The 25,715-nt window shown below is 39.6% G+C and overlaps 1 protein-coding gene across 1 annotated transcript; it reads right to left on the bottom strand.

Annotated features, from left to right (window-relative positions):
* Positions 1-17,448: 17,448 nt before the first annotated feature.
* LOC118909719 (olfactory receptor 5A2) lies at positions 17,449-18,399 on the bottom strand. The gene has a single exon (XM_036880464.2). The coding sequence runs from the start codon at positions 18,397-18,399 to the stop codon at positions 17,449-17,451; it is 951 nt and encodes a 316-aa protein (XP_036736359.2).
* Positions 18,400-25,715: the final 7,316 nt, after the last annotated feature.

The raw sequence follows: 25,715 nt of genomic DNA, 5'->3' as shown, positions 1-25,715 counted from the left end.
CAACAAAATAGCAGAAAAGAAAATCAATTATTTCATTCCTAATAATACCAAAAACAGTAAAATACTTAGGAAAATTTAACCAAGTAACTGAAATATCTGTACAATTAAAACTACAAACCTTGATGAAAGGAACTGTAGACTCAAACAAATAGAAAGATATCTTGTGTTCATGGACTGGAAAAGTTGGACTGCAAAAAAATTCTTAAAATGTTCATACTAACCAAAGTCATCTTACATATTCAATGTAATCCCTATCAAATGTCAAATGGCATTTTTCACAAAAATACAATGATCCTAAAATTTGTATGGATTCACAAAAGACCCTGAATATCCAAGCCAATCATGAGGAAGAACAAAGCCAGAACCATCACATCTCCTAATTTCAAACTATACTATAAAATTATAGTAATTAAAACAGTATGGAACTGGCATAAATATAGACACATAGGCCAATGGAGAAGAATAGAGAATCCACACATAAACTCCTACATACACAGTTAACTAATGTTTGACCAGGGAGCCAAGAACACTCAATGCCAAAAGGACAATCTCTTCAACAAGTGGTGCTGGGAAAATTGGAAAACTACAGGTAGAAAAATGAAATTGAACCCCCATCTTATGCCACTCACAAAAATTAACTCAAAATGGGTTAAGGTCTTAAATATCAGACCTGATACCCTAGAACTCCTAGAAGAAAACATAGAGAAGAAACCCCTTGACATTGGTCAGGGTGATGATATCTGGATATGAAACTGAAAGTATAAGCAACAAAAGCAAAAATTAAAAAGTGGGACTTCATCAAACTAGAATGCTCTATGCAGCAAAAGAAACAATCAATAAAATGAAAAGGCAACCTATGGTACAGGAGAAACTATTTGCAAACCATATATCAGATGAGAGGTTAACATCCAAAATATATAAAGAACTCATACAACTCAATAATAAATAATGCAATTTTTAAAAGGGCGCAGGAACTGAATAGGCATTTTTCCAAAGAAGATATTCAAAGGGTCAACAAGTACATGAAAGATGCTCGGCAGCACTAATCATCAGGGAAATATAAATCAAAACCACGATGTCATATCATTTCATACCTTTTAGGGTGGCTGTTATCAAGAAGACAAGAGATAACAAATGTTGGTAAAGATGTGGAGAGAAGGGGACACTTGTATGCTATTGGTAGAAGTATAAATTGGTTCAGATTCTATGCAGGTCCCTCAAAAAATTAAAAATTCTTTCCATATGATCCAGCAATTCTATTTCTGGGTATATATCCAAAGGAAATGAAAAAACAGTATATCTAACAGATATCTGCACCCCCATGTTTATTGTATTATTCACAATAGCCACCATAGGGAAACAACCTAAGTGCCTGTCAATGGATGAATGGACAAAGATGTGATACACACACACACAGAATATTATTCAGCCATGAAAGAGAAGCAAATCCTGCCATCTGGGACAATGGGCATGGACCTTGAGAGTATTATGCTTAGTGAAATAAGTCAGACAGAGAAAGACAAATGTGGTATGATGTCACTTATTTGTGACATCTAGAATCCAAACTCATGAAAGCAGAGAGTAGAATGTTGGTCACCAGAGGCTGGAGGGTAGGAGAATTAGGGAGATTTTGTTTTTAAGTGTACAAACTTGAAACTAGTAGATAAATTAATCTTGGAGGTCTAATGCCCAGCACATGATTACAGACAACAATACTGTATTACAAAATTCAAAGCTGCTGAAAGACTAGATCTTAATTATTCCCACCAAAAAAAGAGAAACAGGAATGATAATTATGGGACATGATAGAGGTGTTAGCTAACATCAGGGTGGTAAGCATATTGCAGTATATAAAGATATCTGATCAACACATTGTACACCTTAAAATTACATAGTATATCTCAAAAATAAAAGTTTTTTAAAGAATTATCAGGGCAGAATTTTTTCCTTTTTCTTTAACCCCAAGTCAAAAGATTAGAGAGGTAAATATATGTCTCATTCTGTGGGGTAGGTTTATTTCTAGTTTTCCCTCTGAGAATGTCAACCTTTAAGGGGGTCCCTGTTTTCAGTGGTGTGGGGGAGGGTTGCCTTGAATCCAATCTCACAGTATCTTCTACTCTTCATATATAAGCCCATTAAAACCCATGAATTAGGCCTCTAAGGATTAGTAGATCCCTCCTGGCCTGAGCCCATACCCTGAGTTGTGTGTTTTTTCTTGTCATTTCTGTACCTTGAGAAATGCATTTGCTTTCTCACTAGCTCAGCCATGAAAAAATACATATGCTGTAGTTTTTCTCTAGCATTGTTGGTTTCTCTGAATATGTAACCCATCATACTGCCATAAATGTATATACATTTACAAATAGTATTTCCATGGAAGTCTTGGTTTCTCCAGCTTATTTATCACTGGTCAATTTTTCTAAAACCCCAAGCTACTTTTTTTTTTTTGGCTTCTAATATGACTGACTTTTACTAAAGAAAGTTATGGTATTAGGTAGCTAGCATTTATTTTGTGTATATGTTATTCCAGGGATGGGGGTGGTGAATCCAGGGCAAAACACCTTTGAATCCGAAATCAGTCTAAGGAAGAAATAAATTGGGAGAAACCCATTTATTGTTTACAAGCAGTAGTCCACTTCTGCTCACCTGTGTCTCTTGGGACCTGGTTGCAGAAGAAGAGGGCCCCGCCTAACCTCTCAGGTCCAGATATGCCCTGCTCACCCTGGTAATTACCTATTGATATGGGAATGCACAAAGGCCAGGTGAGAGATTCTGGAAATACTGCAATTTTACCCACAGTCATACAACCTGTGAAGGCAGAACTGAGATTCAAATCTAGGCATTTTAGCTCCAAAGCCACATCTTAAATATCTGCACTCAACTACTCACTAAAATGGTATTAACCACTGCATTAATCTTATTTCTAATCAACTATAGAGTGCAAAGCACTATACTTGGTGGTAAGGGTGATGTAAATGACCCAACAGCCCAGGAAGAGAGATGAGAAATGTGCCCATACAGGCATAGCTGAAGACAAGAGAGGGTGTGTGGCTGGAGAAAGACAGAGATAAAATCTTAATGGGCAGTCGGTCACCAGCTAGATGAGGGCAGGAAGTTAGAATGGGGAAGTACCATGTATATTCTTTGCAAGAATTTCTCACAAAAGATCTGTAGAATGGCAGAGACTCTTTCAGAGGCATTTTTGTACAAATGGACAGGACATGACAATGTAATTGAACATGCTATCTGTGTCTTGATCACCACATCTTTTCACATAGACACTCCCCTGAACAGAAAGGCTGTAATGCTGGCTGCTTGCCCAGGAAGTGAGGCAAACCAGAGAAGTTATCTTCTTTCAGGAAGAAGTATGAAAATGTTTTGCAAAACATGGTGGCATAGCTCAGGGAGAGGGAGTCTTTAGATGGTAACCACTGTAAAGCTTGTGTCCACAAATGCCTATGAGATAAAATTACCACAGCAAACCCCACTGTCCACAGAGACCTACGTTAAGCTAGGGATGCTGTTGTTTAATTTCAGAGCACATTTCGATTGCCGCACTGCTTTTCTCAACCACCCCAGGTTCTGGCATTCCTAATCAAGCTTTGTTTTTCATTGCCTCTTATTTATCAAGGGCTCCTAAGCTTTCTTCTTTGGTTTTTGGATAAAGTTTATCTTGGCTCTCTTCCTTCAGCTTTTCCTCACACCATTCTTGGCAAATACATTCCACCTCCTCACACTTACCTCCATTTGACCCTGCTTAGCAAATGAAAAAAGAAGAAGGAAATACAACAAGAACATAAAAAAGTGGCCCCCCTTTGACAGGCTCTTTTCATTTAAATTGTTTCATCAACAGCCCTTCCTTATTTATTTAGTTGACTTTGGAAAAGGTCAATATATTTGTAGGCCAGGGAGCAAAATCTGGAGAGCTTAGTTTCTCAAGAATATGAATAGGATTATTCTCAGAAGACCACATATTAGTTTCCTCTTAATGGTGATACTTTCCTTCCTCTAGAACCTGGCATGTTAATCAAAACTGCACTGGATCCATTCAGTTCAGGAATTAGCCCTCCCCAGAGTCCTCTTTAGACTGCTCAAATTTGACTTTTTAAGTGGAACAAATCAGTTAGTATAGGCCCCTCAGAAATAAACTACAACTCTGAGTCTGTGTTTTCTAATTTTAAACACTGATCAAATGGGTCAGAGATTTTCCAGCTCCCCGCTTTATGCTGAAGTATTGACACAGCCTACATATTTTGATCTTCCTTCAACATATTTGTTTCTCAGACTACACAAGCTGCCATGAAAGAAGACCCCTTATAAAAATGAGACTTCTAGGCCAATGACCGAGCTATTTGCAAATCTTCTAGTCTTCCTGGATCCTACATCCTTGGCATTCTTTACAGCAGAGCCCTTAACGACTCACCTAAAAGTTCTGAAAAGCTTTACTGTCCTGCGATCCAAATCTTTTTACTTTGTGGTATACGCATGTATTCAGATATTTCAACTCCCAGCTTCTGAGAGTCCCATCAGTACTCTGAGAGGAGCACATGGTCTTTTGTTAACAATGGTGAAACCCCTCAGCCTACTTCAGAAATGGTCCAGCCTTGGAAGAAGAGGGCCTTAACTGCTAAGCCTTCCCCATCACAACTAAGAGAGAACTTGGGAGCACATCCCACCACAAAGAAGGAGCAGTGAAAGCCCTGCACACTGGACATGACCTCCCCCCTGGGTGGTAGAGGGAGGCCAAGTCTGTTGACTGGTCCCTTGTCTAGGCTCCAAGATCTCCCTTCATTGGTGTTAATATTTTGGGACATTTCTATATCAAAACACCCTTCTTTCACCCAGGAAGGGTCCTGGGGCTGATAGAGGTCACTTCTAACCTTGTTATCCATAAAATAAATTATGCCACCAAGACACGGGAACAACCATCAGAGACCTCTGTCTGGGAAAAATACCAGAAAATAGCAAACCTCCAGCAATGCTGAATGTAGGGGACGGCCTTTGTCTTCTCACGTGTTCGTAGGCAGAATGGGAAAGCACCTTCCCCCAGGTCTGAATGCAGCCCGGGAAAGCACCAGCTTGAGAGCAACCGGTGCCGTCCTTGGAAGTTATCTTGTCCTCGAAGATGAGCCAAGACTCCTCACTCTGAAAATAGGGAGACCTTGAGGATGTGTGAAAACACCGCCCCTGCTTCTGGCCTGCCCCCACCCCCCTAAGATGGGAAAGATGAGTATAGCACTTGGCTGAGGTCCGAGAAAGGCAGTATAAAAATAAAGGTGCTGCGCCACATCGGGGCTGCAACCATTGTCTGTCTGTCTGTGTTGTCTGTGTTTTTTGTTCTCTCATTTCACCCAAAGAAAACATGCAGCACCCTACATCTGGTACCCAACGTGGGGAGTCCTCTCAGAGTGAGTTGTACATATATTCAGCTCCACGCCTCCCCTTCAGACTGTTTGACTTCGACTGCAGGCACCGTCATCTGAATCTGACTCCTTACAGCAGAGCCTCCACTCTCTACTTCCTTATTCTGGAACAGCTTTTTAACTTTTAGATGGGATTCTATGGATGGTTCATGTTCAGAAAGACCTGCAGAGATTTGGAGTGGGGAAGAAGAAACATAAATAGTCCTCTTCTCTCCCATGGCTCCAGCTGCTTGATTCAAAGAGTAAGAGAGGGAGAAAGAGAGAAGGAGAAAATGATTGTATGATGAAGGGTAAAGACAAGGAAGAAAAGAGGGAGACCTGGACAAAGTATATAAGAAACTTTGAAAAGGTCAATAATATTCAGTCTCTCCATAACACAGACAAGAAGGGATCCTTGCACCTCCCTCCACCCCACTTTGCTATCTCTCCCCAAATGTATGAGAAGCAATTCTTGTTTTGCAACCCAAGACACTAAAAGGAATTAAGTCCTGTCCTTTGCTTCTCAAGGTTTGGCTTTTCTTTCCTTAGACACTACACAGGAAGGACATCTTAGAGGGAACAGAAGAAGCCAGGCTATGGAGAAGGCCAGTGAGTTGTAATGTACAAGCAAATAAGGTCTGCTTATGCTTCTGACAAGGGAAAAATTCTGAAATGTCCTAAATTAAGTGACATAAGGGCCAGAAAATGAGAGAGAGAGACAAGAGAAGGTCATCAGTCAATAACCCCAGGCCACAGCCAACCAGAAATACCATGTTTCTGGCTGAAGTTATTTCAACAAGCATCTAGAGGGTCCCCAGGACCATCACATCCCCCTTGTGCATGACCAGTGTCTGACCATCATCAACAACCAATCTACAGTCCTTCTCTATGTATTGATCACCTACTGTGGACTTTCCACGCATCACCTTAGCCCACCTCATTCATCTGTAGCTGAAGTGAGTTTAATGAACTTTCTTGCCTTGGGACCCCTCGTAACTCTGCCCTGTTTCTTGAGTCTGGTAGACAATTAGTCTCCTTTAACTGGCCTTGCTTCTGGTGAAGCAGCAATTTCCTGTCCCAGGACTCAGTCCCTATTCTGGCTGGCATCTGCAAAGGCTCAATAAAGCCTTTTATTTCAGAGAGCCTTTGGTCTCTATAGAGTTTTTGATTTCTCGCTTCTAACATGTCTTTAGTCTCTTGTTTTATCCCCACCTCTTTTCAAATCTTTCCCTTAGCTGTATATAAGTTAATAGTGTTTTTTAAAGATCTAGCTTTTTTCCTACTCTTTTCTTCCTCACATCTCTGACAGTTAAGTCATGAGGTTCTCAAGCCTCAGAGTAGGGATGTGACAGCAAAAGGAAGTTGAAACAGACGCAATGAGGCCAAAACCCTGAGTAAGTCTTCAGAATGTCTTACAGGCAGAGCCTAAGGGAAACAAACAACAGTTAGGACCTAAGCTGCCAGGCAGAAACTTATGGTCAGGGGGGTCCAAATAGGCAGCCACTGGCCAGTGAGGGCTCAGTTCTGCAGTTTCCAGGGCCATAGTTGAGGATGGGAGCAACAGAACAATACCCATTTAACCAAGAACGTCTGTGAGTAGAAGTCACCAAACTAATAGGGTCTTGAGAATCGGGATTAATAGAATTCAGCTGTAACCCACTTGTGATTTGACAGCTGGGGATCTGATGAGGAAACAGATATTTCAGGAGAGGCTGCTATGGAGAGAAGTAAAGGACCAGATTCCCCTGGCATCATCCAAGCTCTCTAGAACTTAGAGACAATACTAGAGAGAAGAGAGAAAGACCCTTGAATTAATTAATTTTTTTTCCAGTGGGGAAATATGGAGAGTGTAAAGAAGAATGGTGTTACGGAAAGATATTGAAAATTGTGTTTTTTTGAATACTTTAATTTGTGGATTGTCAAAACCTCATGAATGCATTATAATAAGTGTTATTTTCCATCACATGCATTATAATAAAAACAACTACACCATAAGTTATTTAATCATTCTCTTTATGTAACATGTAATTTGTTTCCAAATTTTCAGTGAACATTTTTTATTATTTTTAGGCTGAAGCATTGATAACATCTAAGTGTTAGAGGCAGCCTCCAAAATGGTCCCCAGTGACTCTGGCCTGCTGGTATTCATGGGTTTAGATAGACTCCTCCTATTTTAATAGTGCTAACCCATGTGACCAAGAATACTGGCCTCCTGCCGTCAGCCAGCACCAACTTGCCAGCTAGGTGAGAGAACTATTTTGGAAATAGACCCTCCACCCTGTCTAGCTTCAGGGGACTATAGCCCTGACTAGTTACTGGAATGCAATCTCACAAAGGACTCTGAGCCAGAACCACACAGCCAAGTTGTCCCTGAATAGCTGACCTGCAGAAACTGCACAATAAACATGTATTTGTATTTGAAGCCACAAAATTTTCCAGTAATTTATTGTGCAATAATTGGTAATATAACCAAGAAGAGAGACCACTTACCCAAAAGGAATTATATTTCTGTGATTCTTGGTATATATTATGAAATTATTTTAAGAATCAGGAATCATTTATGTTCAACTGAAACTGGCCAAGACAATAAAGTGAATCCATTAGCTCATAAAACTGAAACAGAGAAACTGTTTCCAGTGGCTCAAACAATATTACAAGTGTCCAGTTTCTTCTCTTCTGTTTCATATGGTTTATGCAGTAATTGTTCTACCCTGTGGATAATTTCCCTCATGGTGGAAAAACTGTACAAGCCCTAGATCTCTCAGTCCCACGTCACATCATCCAAAAGAAGAGTGTCTCTTCTGGTAGCTTCCACAGAAGATAAAAAGGTTTTCACTACCAGAAGCCCCAACAAGCCTTTCCTTGCATCTTTCTGGCTTTGATTAGGATATATTTCCCAGTGCTACCCCAAACTAGTTGTTAACGGTGACTGGATGTTTTCTGATTGGCTTAAACCAATCAGGGTTCGACTCTGAAACCCTGGGTTTGGGACAATCTTACCCAAACGATCATGGCTGGGAAAAGGAAACGTCATCATCCCCTTCCAAAAGTCATATATATATTTTCCTCCTATATAATCAAGACACTCTTCAGAGAAAGAATGATTGATTATGAATTCTAGATAGCAAAAAATAAATAAACTACCAGTTTTTGGAGCTTAACTAAAAATGTAATAAATGCTAAGTATACCTAGCTTTGAAAGTCAAGTAGTTTTAAGACTCATAAAGAAAAACAATGTCTGGCTCTATCCAGAAGGATAGCAGTATAAGGATGCAATATCGCCTTTTAAAGACACAATATATCCTTTAATCTGAGTATTGATTTTAGAGTTTTGTTTTTTACATATTCTTAGGCTCCGTTCACTGTCTTTTTCTCTCTGAATTACTTGCTTTTTCTCCCCCCACCCCCGTTTATTTTAGGGGGTCTATCCAGTGATGCCTGACTGCCCTTCCACATTGCAAAATGAGACACTTAGAAGCAAGATTTGAAGCTGGGTGTTTATGGCCAGAGACTGTCCTCCGTTGGGCTTTCTAGGCCTGCTGGGTGATCTGGGAAGGACTTCACAATTGCTCTGATGTAAGCACCGGGAGATGTTTTCTCTTGGGCAGGTTTTTTCCTACATAAGAAGTCTCCAGTCACCTACCTGCCCAAGAAGTGTCGGCGCAGCCAGAAGTGTTCCGAGAGCTGATGAGTGAACAGAATAGGTGTGCGGTGGAGGAAGGGCTCAAGCAGGGAGAATCTCCCCTTTCACTGTGTAGATACTATCTATTTTTACCCCTCCCCCTTAGATGTGCCTAATGGCCGGAGCCCCCAGACTTCTTGGTCCAGCTCTTCAGAGAACAAACCTCCAGTCTTCTGCTAGAGGGAGGGAGGGATGAAAGGGGAGGCTGGGTAAAGAGGTTCCTGGATGCAATAAGAGGGGAAGTGTTGGTCTAGCATTCCAGGTGTTCCTCACAGATATTCCACCATTATATCCCGTTTTAAGCCCCTCCTCCTACTGTGCAGACACCTAGTGCCTTCGATCCCAGATCCTTTTTGCCGTCTGCAATAGAAAACAACTCGCTTCTTGGCTTTTCTCTGCACCCGACCCAGGACCCATAGTTTCCTGTTGAGTCTGACTGGTTTCACCTCAGACATCTGCTCTCCAGTTTCCAACTTTTGTGGTCCTTTCTGCTGTTATCCATATCTTGGTGATTTTATGGATTTAAAAAAAACTTTTGATGTCCATATTAAGTGGACTCCAGAAGGAGTAAAGACAAATGTGTGGATTCAGCCCATTATGTTTAACCAAATATCACAACTAAATTTCCAAATGTATTAAGCCACTTTATATTTTCACTATAAATAAGTGAATGTATACCACTGCTCATTGTATTTTTCCCAACATTCAGATAATGTAATTTTAAAATTATTTTTTGTTTTTTACTGATAGTTTATTAGGAAGAGAAATTGTTTTAATTTCCCTTTATTAGCTTTGAAATGAAACTTTTTGTTTGTGTGCTTATATTTTTAATCATATTCATTTTCATCCTAATTTCTACTTATCACCTCTACTCATAAAAATGCTATTTTTATAAATAAAACTGTCACTTAACTAATGTCTATAGCCTCCTGATCACACAAAACCACATTTTTTTAATGTTCCTAAGGCTTTATATCTGAGTAACAAATATGTAAATGTATGTATATTTAAGATACGATAAAATCACATTTTATTTTCACTCCAAAACTATAATTAAACCACAGTTTTAAAAATTAAATTGCAATATGTCAGAGCTAACTGAAAACCACAAATTATGTATTCCATACATAGAATCCAAAATAAATAATTTTACTTACCATTTCAATTAAACTGAAAAACAAGCCCTACTGAATCACAATTTTGATTAATTTCACTTATAGAAAAAGCTAATTCTTTTTTAAACCAAAAAAAGTATAAATATATGTTGTTTACAATGTAATAGCCTAAAAGTTAAGAAGTCATGATAACCATAATTCCCTCAGAAAATTTCCCTCTGTTGAGAACTTTCCTACCACATGATTATTCACCTTATTTTTTGTTAAACACTTACAGGAACTTTGCTAAATTTAAGTTCCTGACTTACAGCTGAATAATAAGTTCCATTTAGTAAGAATCAAAATATTAAGATTTGTGCTGCATGTCAAAGTTAATTCATTCAACTAAAATTAAGTGTGTACAATGTGGCAGGCTTTTTTCAGATACTGGAACATTGAGGGTCCTGTTAATGTAAGCGACAGAAGCCTCGGTGACTGACAGAGTGTGGTGAAACGATCCTCCTCTCCCTCTTCCGGACCCAAAACAAATAGGTAGATAATGTCAGGAAAGATTTACTGAATCAGGACTCCCCCCCACCCTACCCTGGGCCCTGCTAACAACACCTACAAGAGGAAAGTTATCTTTTGAGTGCAGAGAAAGGAGGCTGTCAAACTCAGCATTAAGGACACATTCTGAAGACATCCAAATGGCCAACATGTACATGAAATGATTCTCAAGATCACTAATCATCAAAGACGTGTAAATCAGAACCACAATGATACATCGAGGTGATTAACACTGTTAGGACGGCCGTCCTCAAAAGACAAGAGGATGTGGAAGCAAAGATGTGGAGAGAAGGGAACACTTGGGCACTGTGGGTGGGAATGTAAATTGCTTCAGCCACTATGAAAAACACTATGCAGGTTCCTCAAACAAAAAATAAAAATAGAAATACCAAATTAAAAGTAGAGAATTAAAATAGAAAAAAAACGTGGAGTTTCCTTAAAAGTTAAAAATAGAAATACCAAAAATAAAACCATTAGTGGATCCAGCAATCCCACTTCTGGGTATAAAACCAAAGGAAACAAAGACAGAATATCAAAAAGATAGCTGCACCCCGAGGTTCACAATAACCAAGATATGGGGACAACCTAAGTGCCCATCAACAGATGAATAGATAATTTACACACACGCAGTAGAATATTGTTGAGCCATGAGAGACAAGGAAATCCTGCCATTAGAAACAACATGGATGGACTTCGAGGGTACCATGCTGAATGAGATAAGTCAGACAGCGAATGACAAGTAATGAAGATGTCACTTATAAATAGAATCTACGAAAAACAAACTCATAAAAAGAGAGAGTAAAATAGGGGTTACCAGGGGCTGGGAGGTGGGGGGATAACAGAGATGTTGTTAAAGGGTACAAACTTGCAGCTAGTAGTAAATAAGTCCCAGAGAGCTGATGCAAAGATATTAACTATTCCAACCACAAATGAGAAATGATAACATTGTGATGACAGAGATGGTAACTATGCTACAATGGCAATCATACCACAATATACAAATGTATCCAGTCAACACATTGTATACTTTAAATGTATTTCAAGTAAAAATGTAAAAATAAAACTTAAAAAGGACACGTACTAGATACCAAAAGGGAAAAAAAAGGATAAAAGAGTGAGGTAGGGCAGGGACATAAGACAAGTATCATGATTAACCTTTCCTGCCTATGATGAAAAATGCTAAGCTATAAACACTTTAGTAAGAACAAGAGGGACTCCACCTTGAGGCCAAAATTCCATTCTAAAAGTAGAGCATTGAGAAGTAAGATTCGTAACATATTCTTTGCTAATCAGCCAACAGCCTACCTTAAAGGCAGGGCAAGTAGGCCTAAATGATATGGCCCCACTACTTGAGGGTAACCACCATCTTGGAAAAGAACAGGATCAATAAATAATAAATCCTTGTGTTAAGTTTATTTAGCAGAATTAGCTGGAAGACTGATAATAGAGGAGAGGAGACATGGTGTCTCTCACCAGAGATAAGCATCTTGAGACCACAAGTCAAGCCAGTGCCCAACAAGCCCCCTGTGCCCTTTGCCCCATTCTTGGATGCCTTAAAAGACATAATCACCAACCTTTCAGCACCCCTCCTCTCTGAAGACACCGGCAATTTAAGTGTGTACTTTTAAATAAAGCTTTCTCATTGCTCAAATTACTGCATTTTGTCTCTGCCTGTTCTCTCTACTTCTTGCAAGGCAGCTGCCGTTCCCTGCTGCTCTCGCTTTAATGAATTCCTTCCTTACCTATACTCATCCGACCTGTTTGAGAATTCTTTCTGGTCCAAAGTCAAGAACCCTCCCCGTCCAGGTTGAGGTTTCACCTGGTGTGCAGGGAGAGACCTCCCAGATGCAGCTGCCTGGCAAAAAGAGCAATGGTGAGTTACGCCAAATTGTAATTGTAAAATAAATGCCAAAATTGTAATTGTGGCTAATCTGCCTTTCAACTCAATGGTGCCAGCCATCTCATCTGCCAACACTGAAGGGAGGGGCTGCCACATCCACTTGATAAAAGTTCCAAGCCGTGCCAGAATAAAGAAGGCTAGAGTCTCCATCAAAGGTGCTTAACTGCTTAAACAGAAAAATCTCATTCATGGCTTTCTGTTGAAAAACTATCAGGATGGCACATATGATGAAAAACAATTCCAGAAGCTTCAGAGATCTGAAAGCCACAGACACCGGCAGTGTTAAACAGAGAAGGAATATCTGCTTTGCCTTCTGGTAAAAATAGGTGCTGCAAGAAAAAATAAATGGGCATCTAGTCAGATAGTACAGATGATAAAGCAAACTATAAGTAATATCTGCAATAGGATTCATGAAATGAGTCAAGGAAAGATTGGACAGGTAAGTGTGTTAAGACACAGGGCTTCTCAGAACCCACCTCTTTTTTATTAGGCTCAAGGACACTTCCCAGCTGCATCTCAGCCCCAGATGGGAGTCTTATTTTCAATTGTATTGCAGACTGAAGCTCAAGTTGAAAGGCAAGAGGGTCCCTGCCAGGCTACTCATTAACTTACAGTTGTTACAAAATGAACTGAGTTTTAGTGTATGTCTGATATAGGGACTTCCTCCTCTGATCCATGTAGGTCAATAATTTTGCTCCTTAAATATTTCTTAAGATGAAAACAACCAAGTCTCCTCTTGCACGAGAAAACGGTTTCATTAGAACAAGAATATACCATACAACATCAACATGATGCCTTCCACATGCCAGTTTTTCTATTTATGTTAACATTTAAATCCAATCTGACATTGTGGTTCTATTTCAGAACTTTGTTCTGAGAGAGAGATAAAGCCTCTGTTCTCCATGAGGTCTCCCTGCTTCCACATGCCTGTTTATTTCTGGAGTGTGGTCCCGCCAAAGTGTGTGGCTTGTCTGCCTTTCAACTCGACGGTGCCAGCCATCTCGTCTGCCAACACCAAAGAGAGGGGCTGCCACATCCACTTGATAAAAGTTCCAAGCCATGCCAGCAAGAGCCTGCTATGGCTATTTCTTTGCTTATAGGTAAAAGGGGGACTCTCAACCCTGGCCAGATCCAAAAGCAATACTGCACATAGATCTTAGACAGCATTAGAAGGGTAGAGGGAGGCTTGAGAAGAGTAAGAATGGAATAAAAGCAGCAAATGTCACATATAAACAGTTGGTTTCTCTTCCTCCAGTTATTTAGGAGAATCACCAAGAATTCAGGAATGGTTTTCATAGATCAAGCTGATGAGAGAGTGCTGGGATACAGGGAAATCTCCTTATTGGCAAAACAGTCAGGCTGTCCCCGCTCCACAAAAGGTCAGGGAAATTCAGATCAGTTATCTGGACACAAGGAAGTAAATGCAACTGTTTCATTTGTATGGATGATCACAGAATAGGCAAGTTCTAGGTGTGTCTGGGTTTAACACTAGATGAGAGTATTAATCTTTGGGGAAAAATGTTTAAAATCTCATCTGAGCCCATTTAATGCATCAGTCACTAATTCCTGAGTATGCAAGTGAGAGAGTGAGTGAGTGTGTGTGTGTGTGTGTGTGTGTGTGTGTGTGTGTGTGTGTAGTCATATATACCTACCAAAAAATGTAGGTGGTATATATGGGTAATAACCAGGTTTCTGAAAACTAAAAATTAAACCACAAAAGCAGATCATAATAGACAAGTAATTGTGTAACAGAAGCAGTTTAGAGACAAAATTTTTCTTAGATCAAAAGAAGGAAAAACAATCCATTCATCAGTCTGTAAGTAATATATTGATTAGAAGGGAAGATGGTCACTTAGAAGAGAGGAAAATGAATGCGGGAGAGAAGACCTGGTAGTGCCCTGGCCCAGGGCCTCAGCCTGTCTGCACTCTGTAGCTAAGCACACCAGGCACTCATAAACATTACCCACTTTGCTTTAATTCCTTTCTCTCCAAATAGACTTTTGACTGTAATTTGTTTTCCATGAGGTTTCCTCGACAAGAGAGAATTGTGCCACACGCACAAGTACAAGCTTGGCAGTTTTGCTCTCCACCGAAAACTAAAAATAGCATTCTGGCTTATGCAGCTAGCTGTTCCAAGCTTGGTTAACTTCAACCCATCCATCTGGAAGAGGTTTCTGGAGGTTGCAAAGATGAATGACACATCCTGGAGTGTGGTAATTTTACTAGTGACTTCATCCCCAGCTAGCTAGCCCTTCCTGGAGAAAGCTGTACCTCGTCCTGATTCAAACAGCTATAAAATGCCTGATACTTTTAGTGCCAAAAATATTATTTAATGTATGTCTGTTCATATGCCCCATAATAAATGCACTTATTTGGGAATGCCTTTTATTAAACTTGTGGCTTACCATAAACCCCGGATCATTTTTTTTATTGGAGGCTGGTGACCAATCCTACCTTCTGCAGTAGATGTAATGATTATTAATGAATGAGCATTACTTTTTCCTTGGTATTTGTGCAAACTTCAAAAGTACCTTATATCTTCTCAATGCAAAGACAAAATTTCCACTATTGGCAAACATGTATGTGGTCAAATAAGAGAGATTTTTATAAAGACCTTATATTCAGAACCAGTTTATAGTCTATGTATGAGAACAGACCAGTGACAGCTCCACATAATTCCAAAGCATGAGACATATTATTTAGTTATTTGTTTTGTTTTGTTCCAAAGACTTTTGGCATTAGGAGAATTTAAGACTAGCTATTAAGGGTAAATTGAGGGATAGGAGCCCCATGAACCAGGGTATACATAAAGGAAGGTGGAGATGAAAATGGCTATAAGCGGAAAGGGAGGCGGCCGGGTAGCTGACAGTTGGCACATGGCAGCATTTCCAGGTGTGGCCACTTCTATAAACTTGAGTTCTTTCGTTTTCCCTAAGGACTGTTTCCTTTATGCAAAAGCAGCAGCAGAGGGGAGAGGTGTGGGTGTGCCTCTGGACTGAGGGCATTAGGTCCCAATTTGAGTCAACATCCCAAAGCTATTTAATTCGTATCTTTTTAGCACAGCAACCTGGATTTCTCTTGATTTATACAAAACTGACTAATAATAATGCCTAACTGGATAATAATATAGGCTGACATTTACTGATATTACCATATACCAGGCACTGGGGTAGGTCCTTTTCATGCGTAGTCTCACTTAATTGTTGTATCAATTCTATGAGGTAGATGCAGTTACTATCCTCCTTCTACAGATGAGAAGAACAGACTTATAAGCAACTTGTACACGGTCACATATGCACAAAATGGCAGACGAGATTAATCAATAATCACAGGTCTGGTGACTTAAGAATACTGAACAAACACTCTTAACCAGTCTTGGCTATAGTCTCTACAGACCCACTTTCCAGAGCATCAGAACCATTACAAAGATCACATTTTCTGCCAAAATAAGAAAATGTCTTCTATTCCTTTGGCTCAGATGGTGATAAATCATTATAGAATAATAATATGAATATAATAATAATTAATAATAACAGTAATAAAACACTAAAATATAAAATGTGTATTATATTTAGTAACATATATCCTACATTATAATATATAATTTATATAAATATATACAAATAAAAATAACATATTAAAATATAATAATAATACCACCACCTCTTGAACATTTGCTATTATGACATGATGCACTATTCTAAGTGTTTACATATATTAACTCACTTAATTCTTTATAATAAGCTTACGCGTCATTACTATTATTGCCCCTATTTTACAGATGAGGAACTAAGGCACATAGACCCCCAAGTAACTTGCTTGGACACACAGGCAAATAATTATTTACTCATTTACCACCTATCCGAGAAGGACCACAGCTGACTAACTTTATTCCAGTCCTTCACTGCAAGTTCTAGGACACATAGTTTCTGAGAAAATGTGGAAAATCACTCTCTTCAATTCCTGGGCTAAATTCTCCTCTAGAATGTATCACAAATTTGGTTTTCACCCCAGAAGCTTTCACCCCAAATGGAGGTGTGCTCCTCTTCTATAGATTTGTAAGAAACTTTGATTATTGCTTAGAAAGTTGTTACTTTGGACATAAATGACAATTCCTGGAGTTTGTTTTAATCATTTTAGTGACCACTTTTCATGGAACTGACTGATTCAGGCATGAGGTTGTCCCATTTGTTCCCTAATCAGTTTTCAGTCTCTTTCCTACCAAACGCATCTAAAGAGTCAGCTCCATGCCCCTGTTAGTCACGGTGACTCGCCACAGTCATAGTTTCCCAACAGCAGAGGGTGTCTGCCTTGTGGTGCTGACACGCCCTAAAGGAAGCTTGTTAGAACCTCACAAGAGGAGAAGACAAGTGCTTTTAGAAAGAGTGTCCTCCTCCTCAGGCTATTATGCTATATATTCCTATCCTACCTTAAGGATCACCACCCCTGGAATGCTGGACTACCATTTCTTCACTGTTTTCCTCCTACAGCCACAAACTATTTTGATATTCCAGGTTGTTCAGTCTTCGCCATGGTGAAGTTTTCTGCTAAACTGAGCATTTATCATCTCAATCTACACACTGCTATTCATTCTAGCAACCAGTAATGGCCCAACTGTTTTCCAATAACAAAAGGTAAACCCTTTAGGGGAATATTGGAAAAGGGGAAAAAAACATCCTGGCCAACAGAAATCATTATGTAGATCACCGAGTCCAAAACTACATAAAAGTCCGCACAATTGGCCCAGCTCACAGCTTCACGGTGAAAACCTAGCTTGTAAACAATTAGCTCAGGGTCAGAAAATCAGAATGCCTGTGAGAAAAGCGCATGATCCCTTTCCACAACTTTTCTCAGGGCATTTTTAATCTCCTTATTCCTAAAACTATAGATGATGGGATTTACCATAGGGATCACAAAAGCATAGAATATGGACACCACCTTGTCCTGGTTTAGGGAGTAGATGGAACTCGGTCGCATGTACATGAAGAAACCGGAACCGTAGAAGAGGGTCACAGCAGTCAGGTGAGAGGTACAGGTGCTGAAGGCCTTGGTCCTGCTTTTAGCTGAGCCCTTCAGGACAGCAGCCACAATGTAACCGTAAGACATGAGGATCACAAAAACAGAGACCACCCCAACAGCAACGCCCACCGTGAAGTTCACCACCTGGCTGGTGAAGGTATCAGAGCACGACAGAACCAGAACCGGAGGAAGGTCACAGAAGAAGTGGTTGATGGTGTTGGGCCCACAGAAGTCATGCTGATAGACAGAGTATGTTTCAATCAAAGAACTGAGGAATCCCCCCACATAGGCCCCAGCCACCATCTTCACACAAAGCGCATGGGATATGAGGGCTGTGTAGAGCAAGGGGTTGCAGATGGCTATGTACCGGTCATACGCCATGGCTGCCAAAAGAAAGCATTCAGTCAGCCCCATTCCACAGAACACAAAGTACTGCGTGGCACAGCCAACAAAGGAGATGGTTCTCTGCTCTGTGAGGATGTCCGAGAGCATTTTGGGGGCTGTGGAGGTCACATAGCAGATGTCTAGGAAGGACAGGTTACTGAGGAAGAAGTACATGGGTGTGTGGAGGTGGGAGTCCATCCTGATGAGGGTGATGAGGCTCAGGTTCCAGGCTAGGGTCAGGAGGTAAATCCCCAGAAATGACACAAAAAGGAAAATCTTCATTTGTGGATGATCTGAAAATCCCAGGAGGATGAATTTTGTCACAATTGTGTTGTTCCTTCCTATAGCCATAGACCACTTCCTGCATACAGGAAGGAGGCAATCTTGTGATAGTTAGATTTTGGTTGTTCTTTTACAAACAGCTGATACGAAGCTAACGTTCTAGATCCAGCCACCATTAGGCAAAGCCTTCTTGGAGGAAGTCAGCCTATGATTAATCTCTTGGTACTATTTGAAATCTGTATGCCATGTATCTTGTTGACGGGAAGAGAATCAGTCTAATAAAGTAGAGAGTCACTAGGAGTCAGTAATCTAAATTTTGTCCGCTGCACCATCCCTAACTCCCTGGGGCCTGTGTAGAAGTCACTTCGCCTCTTTAGATCTTCATTTTCTCAACTGAGAAATGGGAGGGTTGAATCAGATGAGTCTCAAGGTTGCTTTGGACTTGGGTTTCTTACAGATTTTTAGACTTTTTGATGAAAATATAAACTCAGGTTAACAATAAAGTTAGGAATTCTTTATATTTCATACATTTATAATTAATATGAGATTCCACAAAAGGAGCCAAATACAGCAGGCTATAATATTTGACATATTCCATTGTGAGGGAGGAAGTCCAACCCAAAATAAAAATGATCCATTCTTTTAAGTAGTAAAACTAAAAAATATATATATAGCACATAACATAGAAATGTATGTACTTATAATTTTTATATGTAATACATATGTTATACATACCTACATGCTTGCTTAAACTAGAAATTTTTTTCTCATTATAAAATAAGGTTTTATATAAATCACCTCATAAAATGCATCAAAAGATCAAAATGTGAACTAACCCAATGAGCACCATTTGGGATATGAACATACCTCCATGGGGGGAAGGGGAGCAATGTCAGCAATGACTGAAATTGGGTGAGCCATGGTGGTCAAAACAAGTAGAAACCAGTATTTCCTAAGCAAGGAAAGCTGCAGACAGTTAGATATTTAAGTATAACATTTAAGGATAGGCAAGGGACAACTTTAATGTCATCAGGCCAGACTAGATTATCATTTCTAAGACATGAAGTAAGCCCATGCATATTTTACATTAAGAAAGGCAGGCTGGCACTGACATAAGATCAAAATGAGGAGATACAGAAGGGTGTAAAAAGGCAGAAAGTGCCCTAGGGAAGACTCAGTAGTAAAATTGAAGTTGCTGGTATTTTATCATTTTATGGAATTTGATTCCCCATGCATGTTTGCAATCAACTGTGACTATCTGATTGTGTTTATCATTCATCATATTAATAACTGTTCTACATGAACAAGAAAATGTAAATCAAAACCACAATGAGTTATCACTTCATACCTGTTAGGATGGTTGTCACTAAAAAGACACGGATAACAAGTGTAGAGAAAAGGGGGACCTCATACACTGTTGGTTGGTATGTAAATTGGTGCAGCCACTGTGGAAAATTATATGGAGGTTTCTCAAAAAACTTAAAAATAGATCTACCAATGTGATACAGCAATCCCACTTCTGGGTATGTATCCAGAGGAAATGAAATCACTGTCTTGCAGAGATATCTACACCCCCATGTTCATCACAGCATTATTCACAATAGCCAAGGTATAGAAACAACCTAAATATCCATCCATGGATGAATGGAAAAAGAAAATGTGGGAAGATAGATAATGGTATATTATTCAGCAATTAAAAAGGAGGGTATCTGTCATTTGCAACAATATGGATGAACTTGAAGGACATTATGCTAAGCGAAACATGCCAGACACAGAAAGGCAAATTCAGCGTGATCTCACTTATATGTGGAATCTGAAAAAGTCACTCATAAAAATAGAGTAGAATGGTGTTTACCAGGGGCTGGGGTGGGAGCAGCTGTGGGGAGGAATGGGAAGGTGTTGGTCAAAGGGGATGAAGTTTCAGTTATTCAGGATAAGTAAGTTCTGGGTATCTAATGAACACGTGGTGACAAGCATTAACATTACTGTACTGCATATTTGAGGTTTTCTAAGAGAATAGCTCTTAAATTACCTTCTCACCACAAACACACACACACGGTAACTATGTAGAGGTGACAAAGTTATTTAGCTAGATTCTGGTAATATTTTCACAGTGTATGCATATATATAAAAATATCAAGTCTTACACCTTAAATATATGTGATTTCTGTATGTTAACAGTGCCTCAATAAAGTTGCCTAAGTAAATTTTTTAAATACTGCTCCTAGCTTTGTGTTTTCTGAGAATTTTAAATCTCCCCACAATCAGTCACTAATTGAGCAGCCAGAACTAAGAGCCAAGACTACTCTTCACTATGACATGAATCAACTAATCCTGCCACAGAAGAAATAAGATGTTTCTTTTTGTTTTGGTGTGTCTAGCCTTAATGAACTTTTCCCTACCAGGAAGTAAGCTACTCAAAGGCAGGCAAGGAGTTCTGTCTGTTCTTTTTATTGACCTGAGCCCCTAGAAGTGTCTAGAACATAGGCGTAGTAAATATTTGTTGAATGAATGAATTTTTTTCTCTACTTATCCACAGACCTTAGCAGTGTTTGACTTATAATGAGTGTTCAATTATAATAATGTAACATGTAATATATGATATGATCTCATGCACTTATTTAGGGCTCACTGAGTACCAAGCACTGTTCTAAAGACTTGATTTATATTAACTCATTTAATCCTCCCTGGCTGAGGGTGGCGTTACTCTGCCCCTTTTGCAGATAAAATGTGGAACAGGATGTAAGTTTATCTGTCATTTGTTCGGTGAATGAGGTGGGACCAAAGGAGCTGGACTTACTGAATCACTTCAAGCAGAAGTGTCCTGAGATCTCATGCAACAGGAGAAGAATCCTTGGTTGCTTTGTTCCAATAATACCTGCAAACTTCAATTCATCTGCATTTCCCACAGCTCTCTGCTGGTTTCTGGTTTAGTCAACATTTTATACTTTGGCCTCATGCAAATAGTAATATCTGCTTCTGGAATCTCTTTATTGCCTTAATTACCAAGGTAATAAATAATACTTCTTGGTTACCAAGGGCTTAAAATGGCCTTTGGGAGTTCATTATTTTAATGGACAGGTGTAGCCATGCTCTTCCTCCACGTGGCTGTCCTGTCACTTACTCCTGGGTCCCAAGTAAAAGCCAAAAGCCAATCATTATAGCCAAACATTTCTGAGCACAAATTGTCGTCTGGGGCTATGGGGAAAGGGGCCGACCATCCATCACCAGAGTCTTATTTACTGTCCCTGCCTCAGTCTCCTCTGAGCTTTTCCTGATTTGGGTCCAGGAAGACTTCCTTTCCAGTGCCTAACAAAGAGAAATCACTCCGTGAATGTTCACTAATACCATCGTTAAGTCTGCCTCTTGGGTCCTGACCCACATCTTTCTTTTCTATCTTACATTTTATTGTTATGAAAACATGTCCTTTACTCTTTAATATCTGCATGCTACTCTCAGCAGTGCCACCACCAGGATGTGTGGTGGGAGAGTCAATTAGTTCCTCCCCACCCCCACAGGGTCTGAGACAAGGACCCCTCAAACTCTGAAAGTCTGAAATTTTGAGACACTGAATTCCTGTTTCTTGAAACTTTTTCTCCAGGAATAAAGTTTATAAAAAAAAGGAGTCAATCTGTGGAGATGGAGTTAGCAATCCTTAGCCTGAAAATAATTAATTAAATGACAAAAAAATATCTTCTACTTGAAGGAGTAGAGTTACTAACACTCTTGACACACAAAGTTATAGGCTGAATTTGGGGAGTGGGGGACAGGGAATTAACAAACTGAGATCTTTGGAAGTAAACGAAGTGACTCCTAAAATAGAGAACAAAGAAGAGAAGCAAGATGGTTCTTCCCAAAGAGAAGCATCCTTAGGATTGGGGAGACCCTGACCCTCAAGATCCTGGCTGGGAAAGTCAAGCCCAACTAATGATAAACGAGTTTTGATACTGAATTAAGACCCAGAATAGTTTAGATTATGATCTATACATTGTTTTAGGATTAGAAAAGCCTGATAAAAAAGGATGGTCATAAATTCCGCCTGTCATCCCAGCTCTGACTAGAGAGATAATGATTATCTACAAAGTAAGACTGAGAAGCTCAAGAACAAAGAGCAAATTATACATTAGCAATGTCTGCACTGAAAGGAAAATGTAGAGTGGGGACACAGGGTATCTGTCAATCTATCCTAAAAGAAATTTAAGGATGAGGAGGCTTGCCTTCCTAAATTCACCTGGATATAACCATAAACTTTCCACACTCTTATTTTAAAATATCGAATTTCAAATATGATTAAATTTAGGAATTCAGGAGTTTAAGCAAATATCAACAAGCATGAAAACAAATAGCACCAAAAAGCAAGTAAACTCTATATAGAATTTCAAATGTTTAAGAGACTTTTCTTTGAGATTCAACTCAAAATTTATCTCAGTAAGATTCTGTGTATCTCAGCATTTGTTTGCTGGCAGCTTCTCTTAAAATATAATTCGCCTTCATATTTGGTTAGCCTTTAGCATAGCTGTTTTAATAAGGTTATGAACTGTTTTGAAGGAAACCCAGAGAAAAACCCAGAGGTGTTTAGCAATAAAGCAGGATCTTGATTCTCAAACTTGAGTTTGAAAAGTTACCTCAGCTTGTAGTTCTTCGACTGGTGATGAGTAAAAATGACAATCTGATACAGATCCCAAGTCTTTCCACCAGGCATTCCAAATGAAGATAAAGTACAAGATAAAAGTACATTTAAAGGTTTTACAGGTCTTTCTTTTAAATATCTCGGCAAGTACTAAGCTAGACATCCTAGAACCCAAGTTCCAATTCCCACTCTGCTGCGGGAGATTAGACTCTTGACCTCTCTGGGCCTCAGTTTTTGTTTCTGAAACAAAAGAGCTGAAGTTGAAGAGCTCTAAGAACCCACACAGCAGGATTATAGCTGAGCGGACTGTATTAACAGACCATTATCTGCGCAGACGCCCACTAATAGAGACCCTCCTGTGTACTTTTACTGCCCCCTGGTGGAAATGTGTCTAAACTGCAGGGTCAGTTTTAAGAAGTGACCTTTGGAAACTAAAATCCAGAAGAGAACCCTCCCAGCGCTGTGATAACTGATCATCCTCAAACACATCACATGCCTACCACCGAGCGCTAAGTTCTAGACACTGTGCCATGCGCTCCTCAAGTACCTGAATTCAAAGCTATCATGCAGTTCCGTGCTGGGAAAACCAGACCAGACACGTAGGCAACTTTCAGAACATATTGAAAATGATGAGTAACACTAATCAAATATATTTAGATAAGAGGGGTGTAACTGAGAGGAAGTAGGTCACGAGTTCACATTCACGGTACAATTTTAAACAAATGAGATTTTTTAATTCTTAAAAAGAGGCATTCTGACATACTGGAAGAGCAGGCTGGGGGAGCGGTCATCACAGGTGGAGAATAATAATTGGCGATGTTAACTCATAGCATGGGTCTCACAAGCCAGCCCGTTTTTATCTGTCTGGTCTTGGGCACCTCAACCGATTGCACATAACTTCTTCCTCCATCTGTAAGATTCAACTAAATGTAACAACACTGTAAAGTGGTGTGAGGATCGCCTATAAACCTATGTGAAAACCATTATGTAAGAACTATTCAAATGAGAATAGTTATCATTTTGATTTTTAAATTACCCATTTGTCTCAGAGAAACACCTCCAGCTATAATATTCTGATACCAGTGTATCAGAAATGCAAGGTAATCCATGTTATTATTGTTCCCAGATAACTGTGTTTGCATTAAATACCAGCTAACTATAGTTTTAATTAAAATGCCAGCTAATTTGGGTATAGTTTTGAAAAGACTTTCCTTTTTAGCAAATCTTAGCACTAATTCTTTTATAAACAATTACCTTTGCCATCACCATTGTTTTATTATTATTATTATTATGAGCTTAATATCATAAACACTGTGAATAATGTGAACATTATACTTCTGGAAAACATTTTCTTGGAATTGGTAGGTAAGACAAATTCAAATGACTCATTAGGAAATTACAAATTGATTCCTATATGAAATGAAATGAAATGAAAATTCCTAACCACTGATATGGTGAAAGTTGCAGCAAACGTTTTAAATAATTTTAATGTATAAAATACAATTTTCCCTATTTATCAAGGCATCTGAAGACACACAAGAGTCAATACCATCTTATGTATGAATTTTCTAAGAAACCTTTGAATGCCATTCTTACTAAATATCCATTGATGCAAATTTCCCTTGGGAGCTCTTGAAGGGAGAATCCCAAAGGAAGAGAATCAATGTGTACTCATCTGGTTTCAGAACAATGGTGCAGCCTCAGAGAAGAAGGGTGATTCTAGAAGGAGCTACTTTTTATCACTTAAGTCATCCTTCAGCCCACCCAAACACTCATTCCTGAGTTCCCACCCAAAGGAACTAGAACAAGAACAGTGGAAAGAAGAAATGGAAAGAGGGCTGACTAATGCTGAATGGGGGATTGAAAGTGCCAGTAGTTTGGGTGGCACCAGTGATGATCCTCTGAGACAAGACATCTGCATCTTCAGTGCCAGCATCTCAGCCATCAGACAGCAGGTGCATCAGTGAGTACCATGGCAGGTGTCTGAGGAAGCCCCACTGTGATGCAGACAAGGAAGGAAGGAAGTGGTGAGAGACACGTGGTAGCTTATCGCACAGAGGCATGTGAGACCCCCTGATGGCCCCCAGACCTAGAGGAATTTGAATGGATCTGGGATGAAAAGCGACTCTGGAAAATCTGTTTTGTGGCTGTTATTGGGATCATGTTTTAAGCCTCCAGCGGATGTAAGCAGGAACAGTGGCGATGTAGAGCATTATTAATTTAAACTCTGAGATAAGAGGAAAAGGCAGAGCAAAATGTGTAGAGGGTAAAACCAAGGACTGATGATGGGGAGGAGGGGGAAGTGCATGAAGAAAACAACATGCCATCCTTCGTGCCCATTCTGTTCCCCCAACACACACAAGCACAGAGACATGCAAATCAAAACCACATTGAGATGCCACCTCACACCTGTTAGAATAGCTTTTATTAACAAGAAAAACAGTAACAAGTGTTGGCAAAGACACAAAGAAAAGGGAACCCTTGCGCATTGTTAGTGGGAATGCAAACTGGTACGGCCACTGTGGAAAATTGTATGGAGAGTCCTCAAAAAATTAAAAAGTAGAACCACTATATGATCCAGCCTTAGTGAAGGGACTTCCCTTTAGCCCTCTAGGTAAACATAGTTGGGAAGGGAATTATTAGTATGCAAATCAGACATGATAAACCTCCTTCAAGATTCCTATTTCCCTAAGACATTGGATTCTTTGCCTCTGAACTGAGCCAGGGAAGATCTATCCTTTCAACCTATTGAATG

This window comes from Manis pentadactyla, chromosome 9 (assembly GCF_030020395.1).
Source record: "Manis pentadactyla isolate mManPen7 chromosome 9, mManPen7.hap1, whole genome shotgun sequence".
NCBI classification, from domain to species: domain Eukaryota; kingdom Metazoa; phylum Chordata; class Mammalia; order Pholidota; family Manidae; genus Manis; species Manis pentadactyla.
This window is presented reverse-complemented; position numbering and strand designations above follow the sequence as displayed.

What these genes read in the sequence shown, in the direction of transcription:
- LOC118909719 (XM_036880464.2), bottom strand. Translation starts at nt 18,399, where the DNA reads ATGGCTATAGGAAGGAACAACACAATTGTGACAAAATTCATCCTCCTG.